Source organism: Anser brachyrhynchus (genome assembly GCF_964034855.1).
Source record: "Anser brachyrhynchus genome assembly, chromosome: 2".
NCBI lineage: Eukaryota > Metazoa > Chordata > Aves > Anseriformes > Anatidae > Anser > Anser brachyrhynchus.
The window spans coordinates 98805442-98831982 of record NC_137695.1 but is presented as its reverse complement, the minus strand read 5'-3'; the positions used below and the strand labels follow the sequence as shown (position 1 = coordinate 98831982).

Below are 26541 nucleotides of genomic sequence, written 5' to 3'. Positions count from 1 at the left end.
CTGTGCATTCTGATTTAACAGGCTGCCTGTGCATGCTTCTCTTTCCTCCACCCCCTACCCCAAGAGAATTTAAGCTGTGGATGAGTGGTGACTCTCTGTGGGAGAAAAACTGAAGAAGGGGAGCAGAGCTTCTTTGTTGTTACAGTGGTAGAAAAGAACATTCTGGTTATAGTGGGGGTGGGAAGGGAGAGCCAGGAGTTACAATGAAAGGAGATTAACCATCTTTAGAATTCCACGATAATTTGCTTTCTGTATAACTGGCTTAAATAATTCAGATTTTAGGAAAAGGGAGTGTTTTGTTCTAAGAGTTCCCCAAATAGCTTGAAATCAGGGAAGAAGCCAGTATCCTTCCTCCCTGCTTTGGCTCATGCTGTCCATTGTAATAGACACAGAGCCCTTCAGGAAGGCTGTGGAGAGACCAGAGTCCCTTTATGCATCTGTTTCTCATAAATCTGCACAATCATAGGGAAGAAAAATCTTCCTGTTTTGGAATCACTTATAATATACTCAGTAAGTTGTCAGATATTTTGGGATTTCTTGGACTTGAGTGTTCATAAGCTGGGAATGGCCACAAGCTGCAACAATCCTTGCGGAATTCATTTTTATATTATTGTTGTTTGAAGTTGTAGATTGACTTGCAGCTGTAACATAACATTCTCTTCTGAAAGAATGACTACTCTTTTAAAAATCCCTTAAGAAAAATGAGTGAAAATGTGCTGCAAATAAATCTTTAGATAGGTGCTCTTACATACACAGGCTTTCCTATCAAAGTTTAGGAAAGCCAATCAGTTTAGACTTAGAGATGATTCTTGTCTGTGAGAAACTGATACCTATCTTGATTAAACACTTTTAATGATTTATAATGGGCAATACCTACTGAATCTGTGTGGCCTAAAGAAAATCACATTGTCTCTATGAGTAAAATCATAGATTCATCTAGGTTGGAAAAGACCTTCAAGATTACTCTAGTCAAAAGTATCTGAGGAAACAGATTTTCTACTTCAAACTAGTGAAATTGTTAACCAAAATACAAAGAACACCTCTGTGCTGCAGTTTTCATTTCTATGTCAGTCCCCTTTCTGATCTATAGTCTGAAGACACACAAAAAATACACAGGCTGCATGCTACATACCCAGAAAACCTGTCAGCATTTTTGCTGAAAAAGCAGATCTTTCAGTGGAGGAAGGAACTTAGGTTTTAAAGTAATTGATAACTGTTAAATCTGAGTATCAAAGTGGGTGGGGCTTTAGCCATAATTTTGCCACTACATTGAAGATTTGTAATGCTCTGGAACTGAATTTCTTGAGAGTTTTCCTTGAAGTGATGCTTTGCACATAGTTATTTTCAGTAGTGTTGTTGGAAACACCATGTAGTGATTACATTATTGAATGGATTTATCAGAGCAGTCTTCCAAAAAACTTTCTTTCGGACATATATGAGAGTCCCTTTATTTGGCAGGTTAGCAGAAAAAAATATTTTGCAAGGCTGCCCACTTTTCCCTCAAAATTCAAAATTAAAATATATAAAAAGCTTTGTTTTCAAGATCTAGGGATGTATTTCTATATTTGGTAGCTGAGTTTGTTGTATGAACAATAGTCCTCTCTCTTCAGCTTGCCCACCACCCAAATCTGTCTTCCCTCTGCCTATCTTAAGAGTATTGTTTGCATCACTGTAACATACGTTAGCGTAAGCATCTGAAGTCCTCCTGGGGTAGGGGCATCTTAATAGAAATATACTTGTTACATTCATATACTTCTATTAGGATCCCTTTTCTCCCCCCAAGAACACAGAAATCACAGAATTATTCCAAGTAGATCCCTGAACAGACCAAAATCTGCTCTCCTGGTTCCTGCTATTGTGATCCTGCCATTTGCCTTGTTTCCTTCTCTCAGGATCCTGAATTCCACTATCTGATAATCACTGCACCCAAGGGTGTTCCTGACCTTCACATTCCCAACTAATTCTCCTTTGTTTGTGATTATGAAGTCCAGCCGAACACCTCCCCTTGCTAGCTTCTCAGTCATCTGTCTCAAGAAGTTATCATTAATGTACTCCAGAAATGTCCTAGATTCCTAGAGACTCAAGGAAAAAAACTGTTTGTCTACATAATTTCTAGGTCACCTTAATGATATTTATTGAATTCTGAATCGCACATGTTGAAATGAGAATTTAGTAAATACATTTTTCTCTTCTAGGGGAACGGCCATTTCAGTGTACACTATGTGAAAAGGCTTTTAACCAGAAGAGCGCTCTTCAAGTTCATATGAAAAAGCACACAGGAGAGAGGCCTTATAAATGTGATTACTGTGCAATGGGATTTACACAGAAAAGCAATATGAAACTCCATATGAAACGGGCTCATGGTTACACTGGTATGTAGCATAACGATAGCAATGGTGAGTGCAGAAAGCCATGTGGTTTACTAGGAAAGCACAAAACGCTTGCCCTAAGGTACTGAGGGTTTAGGCACCAGTAACACCGGTGCTGGTGAGCTAATATTTGAACACAACCCAGAAAGCAGGTTGAAACAGATGGGTTAGCACTTCTGGTTCCTGCTTTTTATGTGGAACTGTATATTGTTAAAGTAGGAAGTTCAAAAGCTATAACAGGAAAACAAACAATTATATTAGTTTTTGATTTTTTTTTCAAATACTGTATAATAAGTATTCAGAATCTGAGTTAGTTGTATAGTACCTTTCAAAGCAAGTACCTTTATTCCCAAGGAATAATTCCAAGATGTTTGCATTTTCCTTACACTACATGTCCAATCATACTCACTTTTCTTTTTTCCCTTGTACTTTGGTAGGTCCTGTACAAGAACAAGCTAGCAATCAAGAACAAGAAGGGGAAGATATTAGTCGTGCTCTGAATTTAGAAGAAGTGGTACAAGAATCTTCAAATGAATGGCAAAGTATAGGCAGTGTTTTTCGATGACAACTTTAAATCTGAAAGCTAAAAATGTTTTTGGGACTTGAATTTCTCTATAAACAAGTTTTCAGAGAAGAAAAAGATGGATTTTACTGTTGAAGCTTCAAGCATTGGAAATATTAACAATAGAATAATATATTATAGTTTTTTTAATTATTTACAAAAATTACCTAAAAGAATCATTGTCTTTTTTTAAGCTTGTTGAAAAACATTGGGAAAACATCACTTAATCTGTGCAAGTTGTCTGTGAATCAATGAACTCAGGTAATACTGTATACAGTTTAATCTTCTAATTCACAGCCAGTATATCTATTTGAAAAATAAACTGGAACTTCATACCAGAGTAGAACGATTCCCATTTTTAAAGGAGATGAAGAATAAATTAACTTCATGAGGAAGCTATGAAGCTGTTAGCTTCCTTTTTTTTTCCTCTTGTTTAAAGAAGTAATTGAGTTTGGAAACAATGTTACAAAGTAGATGCATGCAGTATGAATTAGATTTTTGTTTTTACAAGGCATGTGAAAATGCTATATTTCTGTTTTAACCATTTTGAGAATTTGAAAAAAAAATAAATTGCCATAAACTTATGGCTTTTCTTGAGTTAAGCTCTTCAGAGGGCACATATTCATTTCCATTCCAACCACAGGGGCAGTTCAGTTCGTTGTTAGATTTTACATTCAAATGCCTGAGATTTTAAACTCAGCAATAATTATTTAAAGAAAATTCAAACTAGAAGAGGTTACAAAGAAATCCTCTTTTATGTTTGCTGTACTGGATCAGCAGGTACATATCCCAGTATCTGTGGAAAGCACAGCCGTATACTAAATTTGGGAAGTAAACATGCAGTTCTCTGGTAGTGGCAGTCAGAAAGTGAGTTGCACATCACGTCATCTATATTATACAAAATTCCCCAGTGCTGTGAACGGTTATTTCAAATCTGTAAATTCCTCATTGTTTTCTTTGTGAATTTGGGAACATGTTACTTTCATATGTTGTTGTTGAAGTCATTGTTTCAGCAAAACTACCTAGTTGACTAAGTAATGCTTTGAAAGGTGCCACTTCTTAAGTATATTCATAGCAAAGAAACACTGGAGTAAAAACATAGTCATCTTTTAGACATTCCAAAGACAAAGCTTTTTTCTTATTTTTACCTTGTTCTTTTGAGTTTTATTTATATGTTACATATATATAGATTATATATATGTGTGCTTGTATATATATATTTAAAGTTATATGAGCCTCTGTGTGGCTGATCAGTATATTTTGTAAATACTAATGCCATTTGCAGGAAGTTCATCTTTTCATTTTGCTGCAAGTACTTCTAGATCAGTGGTGGATTCATTGTACTATAATACAGAGCTGGATTTTAATTTACTTTCTGAAAGATAATTGCTCTCAAATCCAGAAAGCCCTTTTTTTGTAAATATTGTCTATACTTTGTCTATGATACAAACTAGTTATTTCGGATTGCTGAATCAAGAAATCACTGTTGTTTTTGATAGGGCATCTCTCAATTCTTTTGTTAACTCTTTGGCATATGTATATAAGTAATATAGTTGGTGACATGAAAATAACACTTTTGTTATGTGGAATATTTAATTCAAAAACATGTTAAATAATATTACTTTTTTCCAAATTCTGCTTTGTGTATTTTTTAAGCATTTGACTTGGGATTCTAGGAAACTGAAAACTGTTTGACAGAAGTGTCCCTCTCATATTTAAAGAGCGCATTTGAAGGTCTTCCAGCAGTGCCATTCCTTCCAGACAGTGTTAGTATTTCAGCTGTTTAAGAAGGAAATTTTACAGTTGTTGTCTGAAGGCATACCAACCCCTTTACACGGTGCCGTATTTACCAATAAGAAGACAGATTTTGAAGTTACACAGTCCTGAAAACGTTCAAATGGGCTGTGAGATACATGCCATGTATAAAACATTTCTCCCACTCTTTCAGAGAATAGTGTGTGTGCACAGCAAGGTTTGCTGGAGTTGATTTGTTGCATATGTGATGACGGTGTCCAGAGGTGGCCGAATACACTTCGACAGAAAACAATTTGCATGTGGTCATGTCCAGATGTAATTTCATCCTTCATACTGGCAGTGGGATTCTTGAACATGCTCTGCCTGTGGTTGCTTTGCAGCAAGTCAGAAGTGGCAGTGGTTGGCACTAAGAGATGAGATCATGTGCTAAAAACAGATCTCATGAATAAAAGGATGCATTTTTAAAATGATTACTTCAAGTGTTTTCTCGACAAGAGGCAACAAGTGTTAGTTGCAAATCTTGGAAGTGACAAATCAACAGCATGAGTTATGTAGTCACCTGACACTTTTCCTGAATTCAGTTTGCTTCTCCTTTAGCACTTGCAGTCCTTACAGTTACAGTAAATAGACTTCCTAAAAACATTTTTGTACCATGGTATTTTGTGTGCTTGCCATACCACCACCCCACCTCCTTGCTGGTGAACTTCAGGAATCCACTCCCAAGTATCCTGATACAGAGGTTTTCATAGCACATGACTTGGTGAGATCAAATTGGAAACTTTCAGAGCAATATATCTGATGTTCAGTACAAACACAGGCACTGGAACAAATATGTTAATAATGCTCTTGAAAATCCAAAGCAGATGCATCTTGTTTAGGAACTGGAAAGAACCCTTATTCGGGGACCTTGCTGAAGAGTCAGACTGAGTAGTGGGGTAAGGCAAAACAGGGCTTAGGAATGCCTCTGTTCTTTCCGGTTTGTTGCAGTAGTAGGTTTCTGCTTGCCTCAGGCCTTTTGGCATGGGTCTGCTCAAGAATTGCTTTTGGTTTGTCTTTATGTCCATTCCCTCAGCACAAGAAATGACAAACTCCTAGTGTTGGTTGTCCATTTGTACCAGAAAAATCTTTTTTTTTTCATTAGTCACATACCATATAAATTGCTGTTTTGTCAGCAAAGCTACTATTGAGTAATTAAAAAGAAAGATTTCACTCTTAAGTTTTAGTCTCACAAGACTTGTGTTGGTAAAATATTGTTTTAAATTACTGTACCTTTTCTTCCTGTATGAAGTAAACAATCAAAAAAGACACTTCCAGCCTCTGAAAAAGGTTACTGGGGAGAAGAGTGGTGAAGGAAAGGAAGAGGCTTTAGCTATGATCAGTAGCTGTACAGTGCTGTATTCAGATTTCTCTCATTTTTTACCTTAATTATTCTTTATGAGTTTTGAAGAATTCTTTAAAAATTAAATTGAGTTTTTACATGCTCTGTTCCAGGAAGACACTTTGTGCTATACTTGTCTGCAAAGGGCAGGATTTAATTGTTTATACATAGGCATTTTATGCCTTGCAGTATTCCCCTGGTCTTTAGCTGCTGCTGCAGAGACACTGGTCTCCCATAAATCCCATGTCATATTTGTCAGCCTTGTGGGCCATGTTAAGTCGCCAGCAATGTCACTAGGAGCCTGTGAACAGGCAAGTGAGTCCTGCCCAAAGTATCATTTTCCAGTATCTTAATTGTTAATAAACTTCAGGGAAAATAATACTGTTGTGTACACAATGGATGTTATGAGACAAAAATTGGTCCAAGTTTCATTACAAGTTGATTACTTTATTTCAATAATGAATATTTTTAAAAGCTTTGTTCCTATAAGAACAATATGTGTTCAAATTAAATCAACTATTACGTCGCGGAGTATACATCTGAACGAAGCTACAATAGAAAAATACACATAGCAAACAATGCAGGTAACAGAAGATGTAACGCGTGTGTACGCTTAATAATTTTGGTGTTTTTTTTTCTTTAATCTCTATGTATTTTCTATCCTCTCATCTTCCACTGCTTTGTATTAATAGACGCTGAATAGAAACCTAAAATAGATCTAGATGTGAAATGGAATTAACATACACGTTTATAGGTGACTTTTACTGGGCACTTACTATAGATGCAGTTTCAGCCTGGGAAGTATTAACTGTAGTCTACAACACATAGGCTAAAACTAAAAAAAGAAAAGAATTAATTAAGACACTTATATGATAGCTTGAAGGAATGGTAAGTTTAAGTAATAAAACAGTGCAATTCAGAAGAGCCTTGTATTTCTCTATGTGGCTGGAAATACCATCGCCACACATTCATTTTAGTTATTTGTGAACAATTAATATCTAAATCTAACTCAGCTATAATTTATTTCTATAAGGCAACTACAGTACAACAGTTAAACGTTCACAGTAGTTTTACTATGAGTTGGCTTTGGTGCACTGCCCTGAACAGGCATCCAGATGTTATTCAGGCAAAAGCTGAGCCAACCGAATCCAACACTGCTGCAATACCAAGAACTAGGTTTGAAATTCTATCGTGAGATGTGCAGGACTATCTGAGATACCAGTACTGAAGGGCTCTCTTTCAGAAATTAGACTTATTTATGTATATGTTTGTTTACTTACTTATTTTACTGCAAAGTTAATGCTGCTGCAGCAGAGTTCGTGTGGAGCAACAGTGACGTCCAGTGGTCACATGTGCGATCTTAGATGTTTCGTTGCTGGGAATATCCCTTGTTTCTTAACATTAGTCTAACTCAAATTTGAAATCCTCTTTCTCTCCCTCATCTGCTCTTGATTCTAATGGTTTGGATGCAACGAGCAATTTTTGGTATGGAAAGCATTTCCTTATTACAGTTGCTCTGCATCGTATTGATTCTACAACATCTGCCCCCTCCCACATTTCACATACCTTGAACTCCCAATGTTTGGTAAACCTTTCCATGACTGCCTAATCCTGTTATGAAAATAAATTATTCTGTGAGTGAGAGAAGGAAGATTAAAACAAAAAAAAAAAAAAAAAAAAAAATCCCAAATTAAAAAAACGTATTTGGATAAACAGTCCTTACAACTTCTGCACATGGTGGATTTTTTTTTTTTTTTTTACAGCAGTGTCTCAGAAATTCCTTAACAGCAGTGCTCAGTATCCAAGACGTTAGCTCTTTTTTTGCAATTCTGATGTTCAGTAAAATGAAACCAGAAGACTCGAGCTCAAATTAAGAGCATGGGAGAAATAATGAAGTTCAGCGTACAGTTAGGGCATCCTGAAGAAGAATAAGTAAAGTCAAGAGATCTTGTTACTTTACATAAAAATAAGGAAAACTTCTAGTAAAGCTACTCTGTGTGTTCCTTTCATTCAACTGTTGGTCAGGGATTGCCAATAGAAGTTTGTGTAATCTACTGCATGCAGAACCTAATTGCCATTAAGTAATGGATTGCATCTAACTAGGTAATTCTCACAGTTGTTATTAATTTTAAGGCTGTTACGTTATGAAGCAGAGTACATGATCCTTGAGTGGCATCTTAGAGCTTCAGCGCCTCGCAACTGGTGAACCAGACCGTGATCCAGGTCGGGAACCAGAGCCTCCCTGTGGAAGGAAGAGCAAAGTTAAATTACTTAAAAGGTACTGGATATTTAGGGCTGTGCTCTTAAAAATGTCTATCTGTAATGCAATGAAGTTATAAATATCTAACATTAGATAATAATAATAATGACTTTGCAGTGACCTCTAGTATATTGTTGAATCTTACTTGAATTTTCACTTGAAAGAGATGATTGCTTTTCATGTATTTTCACTTAGGATTAATTTGTTCTCATTAAACTTCTTATACAGGACTAGGCAGTCTCTCATGAATCATTTGTAAATGAGTGTTCTTATTCAGACCTTGCTTATGTGAGCAATTTATTTATTTGGACATCTTAGATGTCAAAAAAAAATAAATCCGGACCTTGCACACAAGTTGAAATGTAATCAATTTATTTGGGTAGGGTCTTAATACATGCAGTTTTATCAACATCAGTCTTGCATGGAAGACTCTGATGCATGTAAAGGAAAAAAAAAAAAAAAAAACTAAGAAGAAATGAAGGGCTGAAACCTGACCTACTCTTACAAATAAGAAAGCATCAAAATAGGAAAAAAAGATTTGCTCAGAGAAGCTGTGGTGCCCCATCCCTGGAAGTGTTCAAGGCCAGGCTGGATGGAGCTTTGGGTGACCTGATTTAGTGGGAGGTGTCCCTGCCCATGGCAGAGGGCTGGAACTGGGTGGTCTTAAAGGTCCCTTCCAACCCAAACCATTCTGTGGTAACTCTCAGTCTTTGAGTATATTCGTGACAATTAATAAATTTTAAAAAAGCCCTGTAGCAGTTTTATGGTAAAGATGATCGAAGCTAGAAGGTTTGGCATTTCTTTCTTCTTTAAGTCATTTATTTCAGTATAAGATTAGGCTGATTGGGTATCTTTTCCTATCAAACTGCAACAGAAGAATTCGTACTACCTCCTTGAAGTTTTCCAGCTCTCACTTGATGCTGCATGTGTTTGAAAAACAGCTTTACAGTGAGACATGCCCTAAGCCATGTAAAAGCCATGTAATGTATATTTTACTACAGGTGAAGGTTTTGTAATGCACTCGGTTGGAGAGTAGGAGTTTGAGATGATCAGCTCTGCTGATGGTGACTTGGATCCTCTATCTTGAAGTTAAGATTACTGCTGATAGTGTTCTTCACGTGAGATTAGTGTATTATGATTCATTACAAGTGAGTGCTTTACTACCTCTGAGGAAAAACACAGTCTTGGTTAAAGCACTGGATATGATGTGTTTTTCATGTGTCTTACCTAACATAGAATGTAAAAAGAAACCTGGGCTACCATGCTACCATGCTCTAGACTTGCACCAGATAGACACTTAAACAGTAAGAATATTTTTTTTTGGAGATTTACACAGGTGAGAATAAGGCTTAACTGTTTGTGGGTTTGCTGTTTTTTGTTTGTTTGTTTTAAAGTAAGTAATGGATTGGTATCTCTCTGTTTTGGGAATTGGGAATGTAAGCTACAGAAACAGCTAAACAACTTCATTCTGTTTGAAGTACCTACTCAGCTTGATTTGTAAGTGTACATTCGAGGATAATTGAAGTATTTCACTTTTCACTTATATTTCTAATGATTCGATTTGAAAAACTGAAATATATGACATTTTCAGATGTCTTTGCTGTCAAGAAAAAAAAACAAAATAGATTTACCTGAAGCCTAACATCTTGTTTACCTATTTATGAGGTGATTTTATAAGACAAATTTATTTGAGAATTTCTGACAGACAGACATGCTATGCCAGACCAAAGAGACATGACAGTATCATGTACGAATATCAGCAGCTCGCTAGGAAAAGTTTAGAGGGATGAGCAAATGTGCAGTGTTGATTGTTCCAGTGGGGCTTCCAACATCTAGAAATAATGAAATTTAGTGACTTTTGGATATTGTAATCTTAATAATCTATGTATTTATTTTTTAATTCTTTTCCCTGTGTTTTTAAGTTATATATTGCATACTGCTGGCATCCACGTCTGCGATGGTAAGTTCCAAAGCTGAATTGGATGTTTTGTGAAAAATGTATTTCTTTTTGCATATGTTAAGTATCCAAATTAATAAGTTGATTTGAGGCCTCTAACTTGTTTTAATGATACATCTAGGATTAGGCTTTTCTCCATTTATCTTCCTTGCATATATATATATATATGTTTATTTATTTCTTTTTCTAATTTAAACTGCAATTCAATTGCTATTTCTATTGGTAGCCTGATCAGCTCATGTAAATCCTCACGCCTGACTTTTATCCTGCTCTGTTTTCATTTATTAGCACTGGAGGGTGCTGTGTGGTGTCTCAAAGTAATGAATTGGCCAGATTAAAGATGATCTTGATGAAATGTTTATTTTTAATATGACGGTTTTCTAATTTGCCTATGTGGTTTTACAAGTCCTTGTGCCAACACCGTAGGAGCTCTCACACCTGGGGTGGGAACAAGCAAGGACTGCCCAAGTTATTACTGCATCTGTACCAAGTATTTGTGAAACTATGACCTAGACTGCATTCTGCAGCGTATCAGTGGGCTTTTGTTTTCACTACTTTAAATAAAGCCTGCTGCTGCTGAGAAATTGTCACCTTATTCACCTCCTGAGTTCCGGATCAGTTTTGAGTTCCTTAATAATGGATTCTGGTGCAGCTCTCTGTGTGGCTTTGTGGACTTACCTTCTTTCCTGGTTGTAACTGGGAATGTATTTTACTGTTTCTAGTAAATCCTATAAGTATTTACTAGGCTATGAGATAACCTTCTGTTTTGTCCATGAATACCTAGCTCCTTCAGAAGCTTTAAGGAAATGTGGCAGTTTCAAATATGACAGGTTCTGGAGAGGACTGGCTTCTCTTTTTCCTGGACTCAATTTTTCATACTTATAGTAAATTCAATTGTACTTTACCAGTTTAAAGATTTTGGAAAGAGTGCCCTGGCCCTCATGATAGGATCCCTTATGTCCCTTGTGAGCAGATTTATGCTCATAGAATTTTCCGCTTCCTCCGTATCCTGGCTTGTGTCCTTCACCTCCCTGCAAAGAAAGATTTTCATGTATGTTGCAAATTAACATATACAAATTAGCGTATATTCACATTGTAATCTTTCTTTGTCATCGCTGAAATGCAATACTTGAACGATAGCCATAAACGTGTTGGAATAAAATAACCTTTTAAGTAGTAAGCCAGGATGAAGGAAAATATTAGGAGATTATCGGAATATACTTAAATCTGAGGGAAGCACCAATCTGTAAAAGAAGAATTAATAATCAAAAATGGATGCTCAGGATGTTAACCTGCATGGCAAAACTGAAAAAGTTTGAAGTTTTACAAGATCTGGGATGGCTAACGCATCAAGTAAACTGGTGGTCTACTGATGGCGAAAGAAATGGTTAACAGCATGAAGGCTTTAATGTTTTTCATCTTAAAATGTACGTGTTCCTCTCCTAACAAAACCAAACCTGTGGTGGAGAAGTAGAATTGAATTAGCTGTGATGACTGTAGGAAGAACTTGTCTAATAACAGTTCAGGCAGGTCTCTCCTTACTGAAAGGGGTTGTGAGGAAAGGTAAGACAAAATACTTGAATTAGTGGCAGTGTTAGTTTTGCAGGGTTTGCTGTGTAAGAACAGCTGGAACCATGGGGCAGCTTCCCATGTTGTCCCAGCCCCACCCTCCTATTTTTGTCATTCCCATGAAAAGAGAAATGCAGCAGATGAGTCGTCCGGGAATCTTTAAAGGAGGAGAGCTTTGCCATGCAGTGGGTTTTGCTCCCGTTGTGCTAAAGCAAAAGAAGTAAGTTATCGCTGCAAGGCTGTCAAGTTGTTGGGATAAGAGCAAGCGGCATGGTTACCGTCTTAAAGTGCTGTGGGAGGAGGGAGGAAAGTGGAACAGGAAAAGCAAAATAGCAAAATTGAGACAAAACAAAATTATCACGTTGCTGCAGCAGCTTGAGGCAGCGGAGCAAGATATGCTTTGGCCTGGTAAATAAAATGGCTTTTACTGCAAGCGCGTTCATCACCTACCCAGCTAAATCTGGTGAGGGATAATCCTCTTCCCTGTACATGTAAGAAACAGAAACAACGGCATGTTGATCACTGTGGAACATAACATCTGCATGTGTGATGCACAGATGGTGATGGAAATGCAGTAAAGATAACGAAATACTGGCCGGATAACAAAGCATCGGTTGAAATCAGCAGTCTATGTACCGGCATGACATAAAGATGAAGAAGGCAAAGTTCTCAATCAAAATTACAGGAGCTTCCTTCACAAGCCATGGTTTGTCAGGGCCGGCTACTTCAGGAGCCATTGGAGCTGAGTAGATGTAGGGACAGTTCCTGGCGGGGGAGGCTTGTCTGAAAGCATTACCCACTGTTGGGTATATTGTATATTACACGATGAAATCCCAACAGAATTGGGCTGCAAAGATCCTCGTGTGGGACTGCACTTGGCTCAGTGCCGTGCAGCAAATCAGCCAGCGCATGAGGAAGAGAACCATGGCTTTTCAGTCTTAGTCCCTTGCTTGAGATATACCCAAAGATAGCTTCTGATTATAATTTAATACAGATAGAGAAAATTAATGAGGCCAACAGCTGAATTGGCATAAACGAGCCTACAGAAAATCTCTGGTGTTGCACGTGGCCCTGCAAACACTCACCTTTGCTTGCATTGGAGGAGGGGTACGGGGTGAGACCTAAAAACCAACACAAAACAGAATTATAAAACCAAGGCAACAGTAAGTGTAGGTAACCATCAAGCCTTTTGCATATTATCTGAGCTATTAGACCCTAGTATTAGTTCTTGTTTAATTTTGTTGTACTCTTTATTGCCATAGCTGTTTTTAAACAAAAGGCATGTCTAAACACACCCCCTGCCAAAGACACCAGCACAAACCTTGTAAATGGTGAAGTTGTATAACTGTAATCACTGTTGTCAAAATTTGACTGTGCTAATCGGGGGCTCACCCACTTTTTTTGTAGCATTTCAGTGGTGTTTGCATTTCCAGGTAAAATTATATTCGTATCAGATTGCATGGTTAGCTGAAAAGCACGGAACAACTCATGAGTTTCCACACAGAGGCTAACGATTGTGGGTTATTTGGTTACTGACGGATCGCGAAGAAAATCTCTCATTCTAGTAGGTAACAAGAAGAGGTGAGACTTACAATGTTCTTGAAGAAGTGGACTACGGGGTTGTCATCACCAGGCCGGCCGTGCTGAGATCTCTGGGGGATGGACCCTACGTGGCTGGCCCTGGCTGCGTGTATATCCTGCAAAGCAGAATAGGCATAGCGCCAAGTCAGCGAGGAGGGAAGGGCAGCTGGAAGCGTGTGAAGGGAAGACTCTTTTTTTTTTTTTTTTTTTTTTTTACCAGGAGAGAACAAAGGAGGACAATGCCTCAGCAGTCTGCAGGGACTGCGATCTAAACTTGTCAGTGCTGCGAAGGAACAACTCTTTAATGCAATGGCAAATGCACTGTACATACATGCGTGTATGTATATATACGTTATACATGTGTATATATAGGTGTATGTATATGCATATATATAGATATAGGTGTACGTGTTTTTAACATTACAGCCCAGTGTGGAACTAAGTCTGTTATGGGACAATTCTGATAGCAGAAACTTTAAAAAATTTCTTCCTTCTAAGTAAGATCATGTAATGTAATTTTAGAAATGAAACCTGAGGAAAGGTGATGCTGGATCACTTGCGAGAGCAGGAGTGGGCTGGATCTCATTTTCTCAGTTTTCAGCGACTACATAGCACTGGTGAACTGCAAGAGCAACCTTTTTTAGAATGAAGGAATTAAATGAGAGTGGCAATACTTTCCATTTTCCATTCCTGTAGCAATACGGAAAAGTCCACTAAGTGAAGGCATAAGGACACAAATAATATTGTGAAGAATGACTGCCTTAAGAGGTGCTTAGAGCATGATGCAGCTGTTGTGGTGAAAATAGCGTTAAAAAAAAAATGTTATTGATCGTATTGTTAAATGGATGCAGTATGACTAAGTTTAAAAAAACTGTTACAAGTGTCTGTCCCAAACGATGACTGTCTGTCCATCAGTGTAAATGTAGAGGTGCAGTGCCTCACGTTGAGCACAAGAGTTCCTAAGCGTATGCAGTAGGGAGCAGAGAAGGTAGGAGAGAATTAAAATAACGTTAGTGCAGCAATGGTTCCCTCACTATAATGAATTCTATGCAAATACAATGACACTATAAGCATCAGGTGGATAATAAAATATTTCTTTGGCTTCTAAATATGAAATATAAATATGTAGTGAGACAACCACTCACATAAGCACTTAGTTGTCCAAACTGAATAGGCATTTGACTATAGAATAATATGAGTAGTTATTTAAAATACACTTTATTTTCACCACGTATAGGAAAAACATATAGATCAATTTGCCAACGAAAAAACTTAGTCTTATTGTTGGAGCAGGACTCCTAACCCGTGAACGGTTTGGTGAATTTTGAGAAATAAGTTAGCAGCTGTAGAACAGATTTTCAAAGGTCTAAGGATGTTTTTGGACTTTGATTGCCTAGTGACATCAGCAGCTTTCAGAGCGACCCTGCCCTGCCTGTGTAGCCAGTTCTCAGCAGTAGTAGCTTGAGGCAGAGATTTATTTCCATGTGCTTAGATCCGTGGATAAAAGGTCCCACAGAGCTACCTAATGTTACTGCTCAAAGCTACTGAATGGAAGATCTATTTTTAAATGAGTGGATTCAGATCTTGTGACTCTATGTGAATGAAATGTCTTTATCCTATGTTGGGTCCTCTGAAATGAGAGTCAGAAGTATCCATGAGCGGTGCCTTTTAAGTTGTGTGTTTCTTAGGAGAAATGAATGTCAGATTGTTTAGGAGATTCATTTCCTTAGGACAAAAACAAGCAGATGCAGAGAAGTTCAGCTGGTATTTATCAGCATTTTTTTTTTTTTTGCATGCTGATGATATCTAGAGATTTACTGTTTAAAAGGCAGGAATTTCTGAACTTTACTGGGTCTCTGGGATTTCCATGGTGCCAGGCAGGCAGTCCTGTCTGTGCTTCTGCAGCACTTGCCATTTTGCAGCTAGTCCCAACGCTGCCAAAATATCCCAAGTTGCTATGATAAGGAAGAGGGAGCCAGTAAGGTATCAACATGTGTGCATGTTTAGGACCAAGATACTTCTGCCATGTTTTGCCTTTTAAATCTATGTTTAAAGAAAACATTGCTTTGCCTCTGAAACCGGTTGTTTGCATTGTCTTTATGATAAATGCCCTGATCCGTGTTCTGGTGCACTTCTCCTTCGGCAGTGTTGCAGGTGGCAATTCCTGTCCTAGCAGCAGGTTGCTGTCTATCCATGAAACTCCAACAGTACATGAAGTGGAACAAAATTAAATTAGTTTTTGAATGGAAGTAGCCTGCAATTCTCCTGTGGGCTGTGGATTGCCACCAGGCGGTAGCAAGTGTTGTATGGATTGCTATCAGGCAGCAGCAAGTCTGAAAACATTAAGGATGGTTCTGTATGAATTTAGGACGGTGTTTCCCCATGTTACAAATAATGTGCTTTTCATTCATGTGATCAGCAGATTTCACCTGTGGGCAGAATTTTCAATATTCTAAGTTTGTGGCATGTGATTATATGTTTCCTTTTGATTTATGAGCAGTTGGACTTGCTCTTCCACTTGTAGTGTGTTCTTTCAGCTTTTGGAGTCCTAAGGGGGAGAGGGGAAAATCCTTTTTATTTTTAATTGCTCATATACATAAGTTACAAAAACCATTTCCCTCAGAAAAGTAATAACTGATATCAATAAGTGTTAGAAGTTAAATTTGAATGGATTCATGCAATATTTTGCTGAATGAAAGAGAAGACAGATCTGGTTTATTGTTCTAGGTTAGGCTACTGAGGTTTTGTTTCGTAACTGGACTTTTTTTGAATGAGCTAACTGTGTCATTGGTTGTTTCATTAATATATTCAGGAGACCACCAATTGTCTTTAAACGTGTTTTAAGAGCTTGGCAAAATAAATAGATATATAAATAGAAAAGAAAACACCAAAGCATTAAAACCTAATAGGGATAAAGCAGCGCAAACACCTTTTAGCTTACCTAGCAGTGCCCCACAGCTGCAGAGGTTCATCTGTGCCAGTGTAATTTCTGGGGCAACTGAATGGTTTGTGGTGAACAGCAAGCGGTCATGCTTTCCACAAAACATACAGGACAGAGGAGAACACATCTTTCTGATGCCCCCAGTTCACTTTTGTTTGACAGCTAAGTCAACTTGGCTATATATGCCCCAAAAAGCCATAGAGGAAAGATCCCTTAATCTGAATAATCTTAATTATTTTACGGTATTTGCCAGTATTGGATACTTAGACTGTATCTGGGAGATCTGAGGACATGGGCACAGTCTGCAACTTCATTGTGAAATTAACAGTTTAAGGATTAATAAGGTAAATAGTCAACGCTTAAATGCCAAATGCCCACAGTTATTCTGTCACCAAGTGATTCAATATTGAAATGCTTTGCAACTCTTTCTGGTGATGCACTGGGAAGAACCTGTATGTAATTCTGCTTGGGCTCCATTTCGGCTGTTGTGCAAGATTATTCCATTTCTAATTGCAGTGAATACACCTGAGATGTGCTCTTCAGTGTTCTGATACAGTAGACCTAACCAATTCTCTTGGTATTTTCCATGGCACTTTATAATTGCTAAGGGATGTTATTGCCTGTACTCTGCAGAGATTAGAGGGAGGGGTCTTGGGATTTTTGATAAATGGAGTGTGGGAGCCTTTTGTTCTGAAAATTTGTACATTGGGTTTGATAATCCTGTTTTGTGATCTATTCATCTAATTTGAGAGTGGTGGGAGTTAAGAGATTAAATTCACTTTCATTTAAAACTTTTGCAGTTAAGTATTGTACATGTCCCACTTGATTTTGCCTTCAGATATGATGGTAAGTGTTAAATACGTGGTTAAGCAGAAGCAAACATTTTTTAGTGATACTATGAAATACATCTCTGGCTTTGTTTGGTATAAGCATGGTATGTTAGATCTTGCAACTCAAGCTCATTAAGGGGGATTTTTAAATGTGTGTCGTAAGCTCTAAGACCTCTTGTTCTCCGTAAGAGGATTGCCTATAAGTAGGGATTGCATATACATGTAAAGATAGACTTAAAACTTATAATTCCCAATCAGTTGATAACATGTTTTAGTGACAGTAGCATTAAGAGCTTTCGGTTCTGGAGTGCTGAATTTATAGTTCTTCATAGTCCTTTCAGTATCATTAATACATATTTTTTGTTGTCTGTTTTAGGAGGTGAAATGAAAACTTAAAGAACATCACATATACAATGGCAAAATTGAGATGCGTCCAAAACATGATTGATGATCCAAAACAATTGAGATGCATCCAAAACATGTAAAAATAGCTGATTTAAAATGTAACCTAGCCTAGTAAGCATTTTTGACGTTAGTAGGAATGAAAAACAATGGATGCTTTTCATGGGTTCAGTGGGTTTCATGGTTTTTCAATGGGTTGCCTTCAAAAAAGTTATTGTCACCAAGATCACTGTGCATGAATACTAAATGATACAAAATCTACAAATTTCAAATTGGTAGAGATATAGAAAGTACCTATTAGTTGCTGTATGAAACCAAACTGTTCCACAACCTACAGGAAATAACGCTTAACCCCATGAAGAAATTTGCAGCAGCACAGGTGGAAAACAGCTCACGCTAGTTTATCTGAAGAGCAAGGTGAAAGAACAAGAGGCAATTTGTAAGCCACTCAGCTAATTCTGTGTTAGCACTTGAAAGGCACTCTGCATCCAAAGTCTCTCTGAGCACAAGGGAGTGGATATGCAGCTTTGAATTTCTGTAGTTAGGACTGTTTCCAAACAGTCTTCGGATAGGAGTGGAGAGATGTGTCCTTTCAATGAACGTCTCTACTTTTTTTCTTTTAAAAAGAGGAAATTTATTATATGGAGTTTGAGTAGAGCAATCATGGGCAAATTGACGAGTGCTTTTATACGGGATTTGCTTCATCTCAGAATGCAGAGGGGTTTTGTGCATGGGCCTTGGCGTCTGAGCACAGCTGATGGCGTTTCCTCTGGGCTCTTCACAACTTACTGAGCTGTTGCTGTAGGTGATGGGAATGGACTTCGTCCCCATGTGCTGATCCAAAGGTGACATTATAAATGCTTATCTAACTCAGGAGGCTTTTCTAATCACTTTAGAAAGCATGAGCCATCCGTCTTTGTGATGGTGCTGTTAATTTTGAGCAGAAAGTAAGACGGAAACAAAACCGCTTGCTCAAAGGGACAGAGCAGGTCAGTAGGAAGAGAGGGACTGAGAGTCCAGGAGGGTCTCGCTTCCAGTCATGTGTTGAGATCAGTAATAGACTCCTGGCCTTGAAACAGGTGGTGAAAAGAAAGAGGAGGTGCTGTAGCAGAAAGATGGGAATGAAAAGCACTGGCGGCAAGACCAGAGATGACTGACAAAAAACCCAACTGTAATGCAGCGACAGCACAAAGAAGGAAGCAACGAGGAACGCTCCATCAAGAAAGGTAAGGGATTGTCAGTAATCCCAAGACACAGTTCTCCAGAACCTTCTTACTCCTTAGTGCTTTGATGACTGTGGTTCACAAATTAGAAGGTGACAGTAAGGAATTTTTTTGGGGAAGAATAAAGAACAGGAATCTTGATGGTGTTTTAAGATAATGGCCTGTTTTAAGATAGGTCCTAAGGTATGACCGGTCCTGTCATACCTTCTTGTTTTCTCTCCATGTTTATTTTATTCCACTGTCATGACACTTAAAGGTTTTTGTCATCAAAAAACAATGCTTTCATGTACCTTTGCTTTTTTTCTGAAGCATTTCTCTGCTTAGATTAGTCATTCAAATGTTTTTCACAGTAGAGGCTCTTCATCTGCTTGGGCATAGTCTCTGGTGCATTTTCAGTGCTGTCCCCTGCTGTTTTTAAGGGGACCCCTTGAAAGGCCTGATGCCCAGTACTTTCATACCGTCAAGAAGCTCGTACAATAAACATGATGATGTTGATTATTCGGAAAACAAAACTGTAAGTACCAGGTATATACTATCACTTTATAACTGCTTACCAGAAAAAAAAAAAAAAAAAAGTAAAGGAAAGAAAAAGGTTACGGCCCCAGGAGGGGAAAAATATTACAGCCCTGAGTTGAGGTAAAAATGGTGCTGCAGTAAAAAAAAATTATTTCTCAAAATACGCATTTCAGCTCTCAGGTTGCTAACACAAGAGTAAGATCCACGCCCCCACCTTAAGAGAGTTCTCACATTTGAAGGGCTTGGCCAAATGCTGTTTCTTTTCTGCCTATAGGTAAGAAAATGACAAGCCCAAGTTGTGTGCAGGTTGTTACATGTAGTATTGCTGATATCAGCATAGTGTAAAGGGAGAATATAATATTAAGGAGAGTTGACTATTATGAAGTAATTAGACCTGGCATGGTTAATAGCTTATTTCTTTGAAACAAATACTATCAGAGATAAAATTTCCAATGGTGTAGCCACTATAAAATGAGAAAGGAGGGAAAAAAGAAATCATTAAAATCCTGAGCTTTTACAGCCTCCAAGGCATGTTAATTGTATAAAATGTCAGAAATGAAAAAGTAAATGCATTATGAATGAAAGGCAAAATGGTGCTAAGGATCATTCTGGGTCTCCAGCAGAAATTCAGAGTGCTTTGGGCATTTTTTCTTTTTTAATTGCTTCACATAAGGCCCAATAAAAGCATCCAAAAATAGCAGTGAAAGATTTGGTGTAGCTCAGTGACGGAACCCAGTAGCTTTAAAGTGAAATGAGTAACTGTACATGCCTAAGTAGACCCCATTTCAGGAACTACATACAATGTTTTGCATCAGTACATAAAGCAAAAGCCAGCATTTGGTGCTAATGATGCGTGATGATGGTGGTGCAATACAAGGTCAGGAAAAAAAATCTTTAACTTTTTTTTTTTCTTCTCAGTTTTCTATCATTGATCATTTACTACTCTGTAATCTCAAAATAGCTAAAGTACAAAAAAATCTCTAATCACTGTAGGATGGAAAGTGCTAAGGATAACAGCTCATGATTTACAAGGAATCAAGCTTAACATATGATAGAAGAAAAACACTGTAATGGATTTAACTTAGAGAAATGTATAAATCCAGCTCAGCTGTAGAGAAGTAAGTATAGCAAGCAAAATATAACATCAGGTAGAGAAAAAACTTATACTAAACTTTGAACACGTTCATTTGACCCGTGTGTGAGTTTCAGGTTTCCTCCCTGCCCTTCCCACTTGTTAAAACAACAAGCGCAAAAAAACCCCAACAACTCTTGGGTGTATTATCATAGTAAAACCAAAGCCAGACCTTACTACTCTCAACTGTGCAGTGGTACCTTTCAGTTGAAAACCAGAGGAACTTCTGCAGAATAAATAATGCCGGTTCCTACAATAGCTGCCATTGCCACCTCTCTGGTGGCCATGCTAAGGTGCAGGGGAATTGTAGCAGCAAGCCCGTACCGTCACCACACACTAAAATAAATTATCGGTGGTCTTCTTGAGGGTGCCTATTACCTCTTTCTCAAACACATCGTTGTAATGTCATACTGGTGGAAAGAAGTCCCCAGAAGCAAGCTAGTGAAGACTGAAATGGAAAGTACAGTTTGAAATTTAACAAAAAAGGAAAATCTTTTGCTGTAGAATGACTCAAACAAGTAATTTTAAAATGCTTCAGTTGATTTAATAGTATTTTAACCTGCACAAATAATTAAATACTTCTCCAAATTTGAAGGGGAAAAATAATATACTAAAAGCAGTTACGTACATAGGTTTTTCCTGTCCATCCAATCATGATTTTTCATTCAAATTCTGCAACAAATCTGTGGACCCTGACTGCTTTGTCCCACTTGTAACTGAACTCTGCCTGTACCTGCAATTAGTCTGGACACAAAACATCACTAATACTTTACCAAGAATTGGTGCTCACTCTCAGCATCTCACCTAATCTAGTTTGACTTCCAAATTTCTCTTATAAAGTATATAGTTTTAAGCAGTAATTTGCTTAAAATGTTTCCTTAAAATGTAAGAGATTAGTGCATTAAATAATGTGTTAAATGTTAAGCATGTGCAACGTATGTGGGATATACGTGTGTTAAAATATGTTAAAATGAGTCATATATGATGTTGGCTCCTTAACCTTTCCTTGTGAAGTGATACGTGGTACTTACCTGTTGATACTTGCTTGTTTTGTGCAAGTTACTGTATTTTATTTTTTTAAACAAACAATTCTAAAGTGCTCAGAGGCGTACCTTACAAATTAACTGAACTTTAATGAAACTGATGGTTTTGACACACTGACTCATTTTTAGGTCATGCATCATCCATTACTACCTGCTATGAAAAAGAAAAGCCAGATTCAGTTCCCATCACTGGAACGTGAGAACACCTGATGTAGCAGCTTCAGTTACTGAAAGTGTAGCCACCTCCTTAAAAAAGGTAAGTTTCATTCGTCAAGTATACTGTGTGTCTTTCCACGAAAGTCAGTGAAGTTTCTTTTAATTATCTCATTACCCCATCAAGTACTATGAAGTAGTTTGTTGTGACTTCTGTTAATGTATTAAAAGTATTTAAACGAAATTAAATCATTAGTACGCCAGTTTTGTCATGTAAACAGTTTAATGAATACATAAACAAAGCACATATAAAGCAAGAGATTAAAACAAAATCGTTACAATCACCATAAACTATATCAAAAATTTTTACAAGCATATTGCTTGCACAGCAGGTTTTACAAAACCAGTGTATCATGAGCAATACCACTCCCTGAAAACCAAGACCTGGAAATAAAAGATCACAGTATTTACTCAAAGCACATCATATACTAGTCCAACTAGCATTGCTTTAACTACTTGTCAACGTCTTCACGGTGCTGTAGTATACATTAAAGCTTGCATGAAAAAAAATGTGGGTTGAGTTCAAGTGCAATAAGAAAAGAAGTATGGGAATTCGGATGATTACATAGGTCTGTGTTATTATTTGAAACCCTGGTTCCTAAATCTTCCCTTTGCAGCTTTACCAAAACCCTTTTTGTAGATCCCCATCACAGCCATTGCGCAGACCGCTTAACTCTGGAGTAGGGTTTGGAAATGAAGTTTCCAAAATGCTGATCCTACCCCCTGGTTCTGCTCAGATGGGTAAGTACTCCGGACACTTTGTGGCTGTAGGAAGGGAAATCCCTGTGGCTACCTCCCATATTCCTTGCACCCAAACGCGTATCTTGGGAAAGAAGTACAGGTGCAAGGCTTCATACAGGCAACAGGACAACTTTACAAGATTACACGGAAAACTGAAGTTAATATAAGAGAAGCGGATTTAATCTTTCACTGTCTGGCTTTGGCCTATTATCTACTGTCATTCACAATGTTTTGGTCTGTTGCATTTGTCCCAAGTGCAGTGTAAAGTTTAGTATGTTAATGAATATTGTTAAATCAGGACAGAAGGGTTTTTGTTTCATAATTAAGAGTTTAGTAAGAAAAAAAAAATCATGAAGAAAAATTACAAAAGCATAACCAACTGATTTAGTTGCAGTTGTTCCCATAAAAGAAACTAGACAGTACTCAGCACATACTGAAGCTGAATACAGGCTAATACCTAAGAGGCATAAGGGAGATTTGATCATTTTAACATAAACTTGCTCAAACACTTTACAGATATATTCTATAAAGATTGGAAGGGATGTAATTTATAGTTATGCTGTTGTGCTGCATGCTTCTTAAAGTGTCTGCCCTGCAGTTTCTTTCTGTCACCCTTTTTAACATCTTCTTTAATACAATTAAAATTAAGCTGTGTGCAAAAATAGCTTTGCTTGGAATATTCTACCTTAAAAAAAGTCTTGGAAGTACAAAATTCAAGCTGCTTTTGATTGAGTCTGCTATCAAAATCGTGATGGGGCAGGGGGTGGAGGGGACAATGGCAAATGCATTCGCTGCCCTGTAGAAGAGAAAGTATTTCTGTACATTCCAGTGCTTCTATTTCTATTTACTCCCATGGGACTCCCACGGGCTCTTAATTTAACTTCAGAATTCCATGATAAGGGAGAACCTGCTCCATGGGAGAAAAGGAGGCCACAGAACAGTCCCTTCTTTGTTCCTACCCCACCTTTCCTTACACAATAGTGAATATTATTCATTTATGTACTTTTCAGCTATGGCTGGAAGATGAAAATGCCTCCACAAAGAATTTGTAATGTGTTTTGCTTGAATGTCAGCCCTAAATTTGTACAAAGAGCAAGTGTTGTCTTTGCATTCCAGTGCTTGCTGGTGTGGGTAGTTCAGCTACATGCTCCTACTGGGACAGGGGTTGGCTGAAAAAGGATGATGGTGAGGAAGGCAGCTGCAGAAATGCTTTTAAAAAGCTTCAAAATTTGGTCAGCGATGAGTGCAAGCAAATAAGCAGTGCAGCTCCAGGAATGCTTCTACGTCAAGCCTTTGAAATTCAACCTTGAAGGTGCTTTTCAGGGTATCCTATTTACCAAAGCCCTGTTTACCTAGCAGAGTTTGGAAAACTGCCAGACTTCTTTCTCGTTCAGCTCTTCCACAAACACCTTTGGCATGGCTCACTACTCACACTACAACATTCAGCAAATTAGAGCTATTTAGGTTTTAAGTACTGATAAGACTATTAGCCACCTCGCCTTCCTCTGTATACACACACATAAATAAATGACAGCACAAGCCTTCCTTGACACGAGAAACCAAAAGGCATTGATTCAAAGGCTAAATAAATAATCGTTTGTGGCACATTCTCAACATTTTCAGCATTGAAACTCTCCCACAAGGTAGCTTCCTAGGCTATGTTTTCATGCATCAATTATCATTGTGGGAAATGGGGGTAGAGGTGCTTTGGCACTGGAAGGCAGTGCTAACGGGACTGACTTTGCCAGAACAACAAAACTTCCCTGTGCTTCTAGACGAAATTTGTAAGCCAGAACTCTCAAATTAAATGTAGTAGTTCTTCAAAAAACCAAAACCAATCACCCCTAATCCTGTACTGTTTTTACAGACATTTAAGTGCCTCACTGAACAGCAACAGAGATAAGACAGGTGCTATTCTGTCCCCTTGCACATGATTGATCATAGAGAGCTGAATGGAATCATAGTGACTACGTTCATCCCAAAGGACACAGTACAGAAATCTGTACAACTTGCAGCCACTTCTCAGTCATCGCTACTAAAAAGTGGCTTGGTTGGTTTGTCTTATTGCTAGGCAAGAATGTACACACCTCTGTATAGTCTGTATGCAGAATCTAAGTTTTTTGGTATTGTTTCCTTGGTATAAAGAGCATGTTGTATATGATTTTCCATTGAGTAATGCAGTATACAAATAAACCAGCAAGAGTTGAGCTAGCCAACCAGGTTGCAGAATACAGCAGTGTTGGGAACAGTCTGTGACATCTGTGAGATGAAGAAAAGTGGCTTTTCTTCCTTCTCACAGCAACTGCTTCTGGCAGTTTTTAGCTGCTGTACGAACATCCCTGTAGTCAGTTGCTAAATCCTTGTTGTAAGCATTATCATCACAAGCACTATTGTCCCCGCTGCATTAAGGGGAGCAACACCACGACCAGAAAAGGCAGTGTGCTCAGCACTGGTGACCAAGTGGGAGAAGCTTTGGTAGTTCTGGTCTCAAGGTCCCAGAGTATTTTCCATCCAGTGCTCTACACATTGCCACAGCTCTGTAGGGAAGTGATCACAAACCCGCTGTAAATCGCAGTATAACGCCCCAATGCAACACCACGAGAGGGCTGATTTGGGAAAGCTGCACGAATTGACCCGTCCTAGCAAGTGTCTCGGGTTAGAACTGTTGAACAGACAACAAAGATTGTCAAAGGTTACCAAAAAATGTGTAGCCAGCCAGCAACTGTGAGCATTACGTTTTGCAACACTTACACTTTGAGCGACTACATCAAACCATATATTTAGCTAAAATGAAGAATTTAGGAGTAGATCCATTCAAATGCTTATGTAGTGTGTAAGCACACAAACACAAGACTATTTTCACCCTTTGCTATGTAAATGATATCTATCTTAAATTTTGCCACTCGAACAGCAGTGAACTCATTATCTGCAAACTTATCGAAGGATGCAGATTAATCCTAGAATAGGAAAGAATACAGCATCCTTTAATCAATACCTTGTTTTTCTATTCAGAACAAATAAATGGTTTTGTTACACAATTCCTAGTATGAAATGGTTAGAATACAAGTCTTTGCTTCTCACCAGAATAAAGCAGCTGGGCTATTTTGTAATGCTATCAACTGACCTTAAAACATGCCCTTGTGCAAGCAGGCTGAGAATCTGGCCACAGTTCTTTTTCCAACATCTATTTCCAAGTCTGTCCCACAATTAGTGCCAAACTATCTAGCCATTGTCTTGCATTTAGTGCTTTCATCCAGCTCCATTTTGCAAATATTTGAAAACAACACACAAAAGCAGACTGCCATCTCTCTCTAAACAGCACAGCATACAAATGCATAGAATGCACCACATAAAATGTTCATAAAAGTTCCTCTCGGTAATGTTTCTAGAGACACCTGGACTTCTAATACTCCTTGTTATGACCCAGAAATAGCTCCTCATGTTTCCCAGATCTATGCTTTTTTTTGTTGTTTTCAGATCAAAGCCAAGCATTAAATGACACAACTGCAAGTACTGTCTTGCTGGCTAAGTCAACTCTTGCATTATAACAGTTACACCTTCTTTTTAGTCCCACCCTTCCTTTTTAATTGTACTTTATTTTGTTGTAGCTGTGCAGTTCTCTATTCCTCAGAGCTCACCTTGCCCGAGCCCCGCCGGGGAACGTGTCTTTCACCTCCAAAGAATCTGCCCAGCGAGTCAAGTAGACCCGAGTCTCTGTGCCTTGGAGATCCATGTCGAGCATGGTCTGTAGTGCTTGCAGAGGCCATTTTTGATCCGTGCCGGAACGAGGAGCGTTTTTGCGAAGCCATCAAATCCGAATTCTCTGAAGCTGCTGCACTGTCCTCTTGGATGGTCTGTAGCTCGTCTGACTCGGAGGGCCGATCTTTGAAGGTGTTGTCTTCTCTTCCTGGGGCATCTCGGGAAAAGAGGCGGATCAAGTGGGGGCGACCGCTCGTGTCAGCTGGGTTGGCCTCGGGCCAGGCATTCTTCGGGTCTGCTGCGCCTTTGGAGTCTGTCACCGCTGGGCTCTTCGTGGAGGTCCCATTGTTCTGGTTCACATCTGCCTCTC

General features: G+C 38.3%; 2 protein-coding genes and 1 long non-coding RNA gene across 10 annotated transcripts in view; 2 read left to right on the top strand and 1 right to left on the bottom strand.

Moving 5' to 3' along the window:
- Positions 1-7747, top strand: part of ZNF236 (zinc finger protein 236) — a 74443-nt gene extending 66696 nt beyond the window's left edge. For all 6 annotated transcript variants that reach the window (XM_080581089.1, XM_080581086.1, XM_080581087.1 and 3 more), the window contains 2 exons: positions 2196-2372; positions 2807-7747. In XM_080581089.1, the coding sequence (XP_080437215.1) occupies positions 2196-2372; positions 2807-2934 (305 nt within the window). In that variant the 3' untranslated portion in view covers positions 2935-7747. The remainder of the gene's footprint in view (positions 1-2195; positions 2373-2806) is intronic.
- MBP (myelin basic protein) overlaps positions 6491-26541 on the bottom strand; it is a 115532-nt gene continuing 95481 nt past the window's right edge. For all 3 annotated transcript variants that reach the window (XM_080581091.1, XM_080581093.1, XM_080581092.1), the window contains exons 4-9: positions 26111-26541; positions 13443-13547; positions 12936-12971; positions 12301-12333; positions 11187-11312; positions 6491-8306 (exon numbers count right to left, since the gene is read on the bottom strand). In XM_080581091.1, coding sequence (XP_080437217.1) covers positions 8250-8306; positions 11187-11312; positions 12301-12333; positions 12936-12971; positions 13443-13547; positions 26111-26541 — 788 coding nt within the window. In that variant the 3' untranslated portion in view covers positions 6491-8249. The remainder of the gene's footprint in view (positions 8307-11186; positions 11313-12300; positions 12334-12935; positions 12972-13442; positions 13548-26110) is intronic.
- Positions 13556-26144, top strand: LOC308190116. Its single transcript, XR_013946917.1, has 2 exons — positions 13556-18830; positions 21648-26144. It is a non-coding gene; the product is annotated as an uncharacterized lncRNA (long non-coding RNA).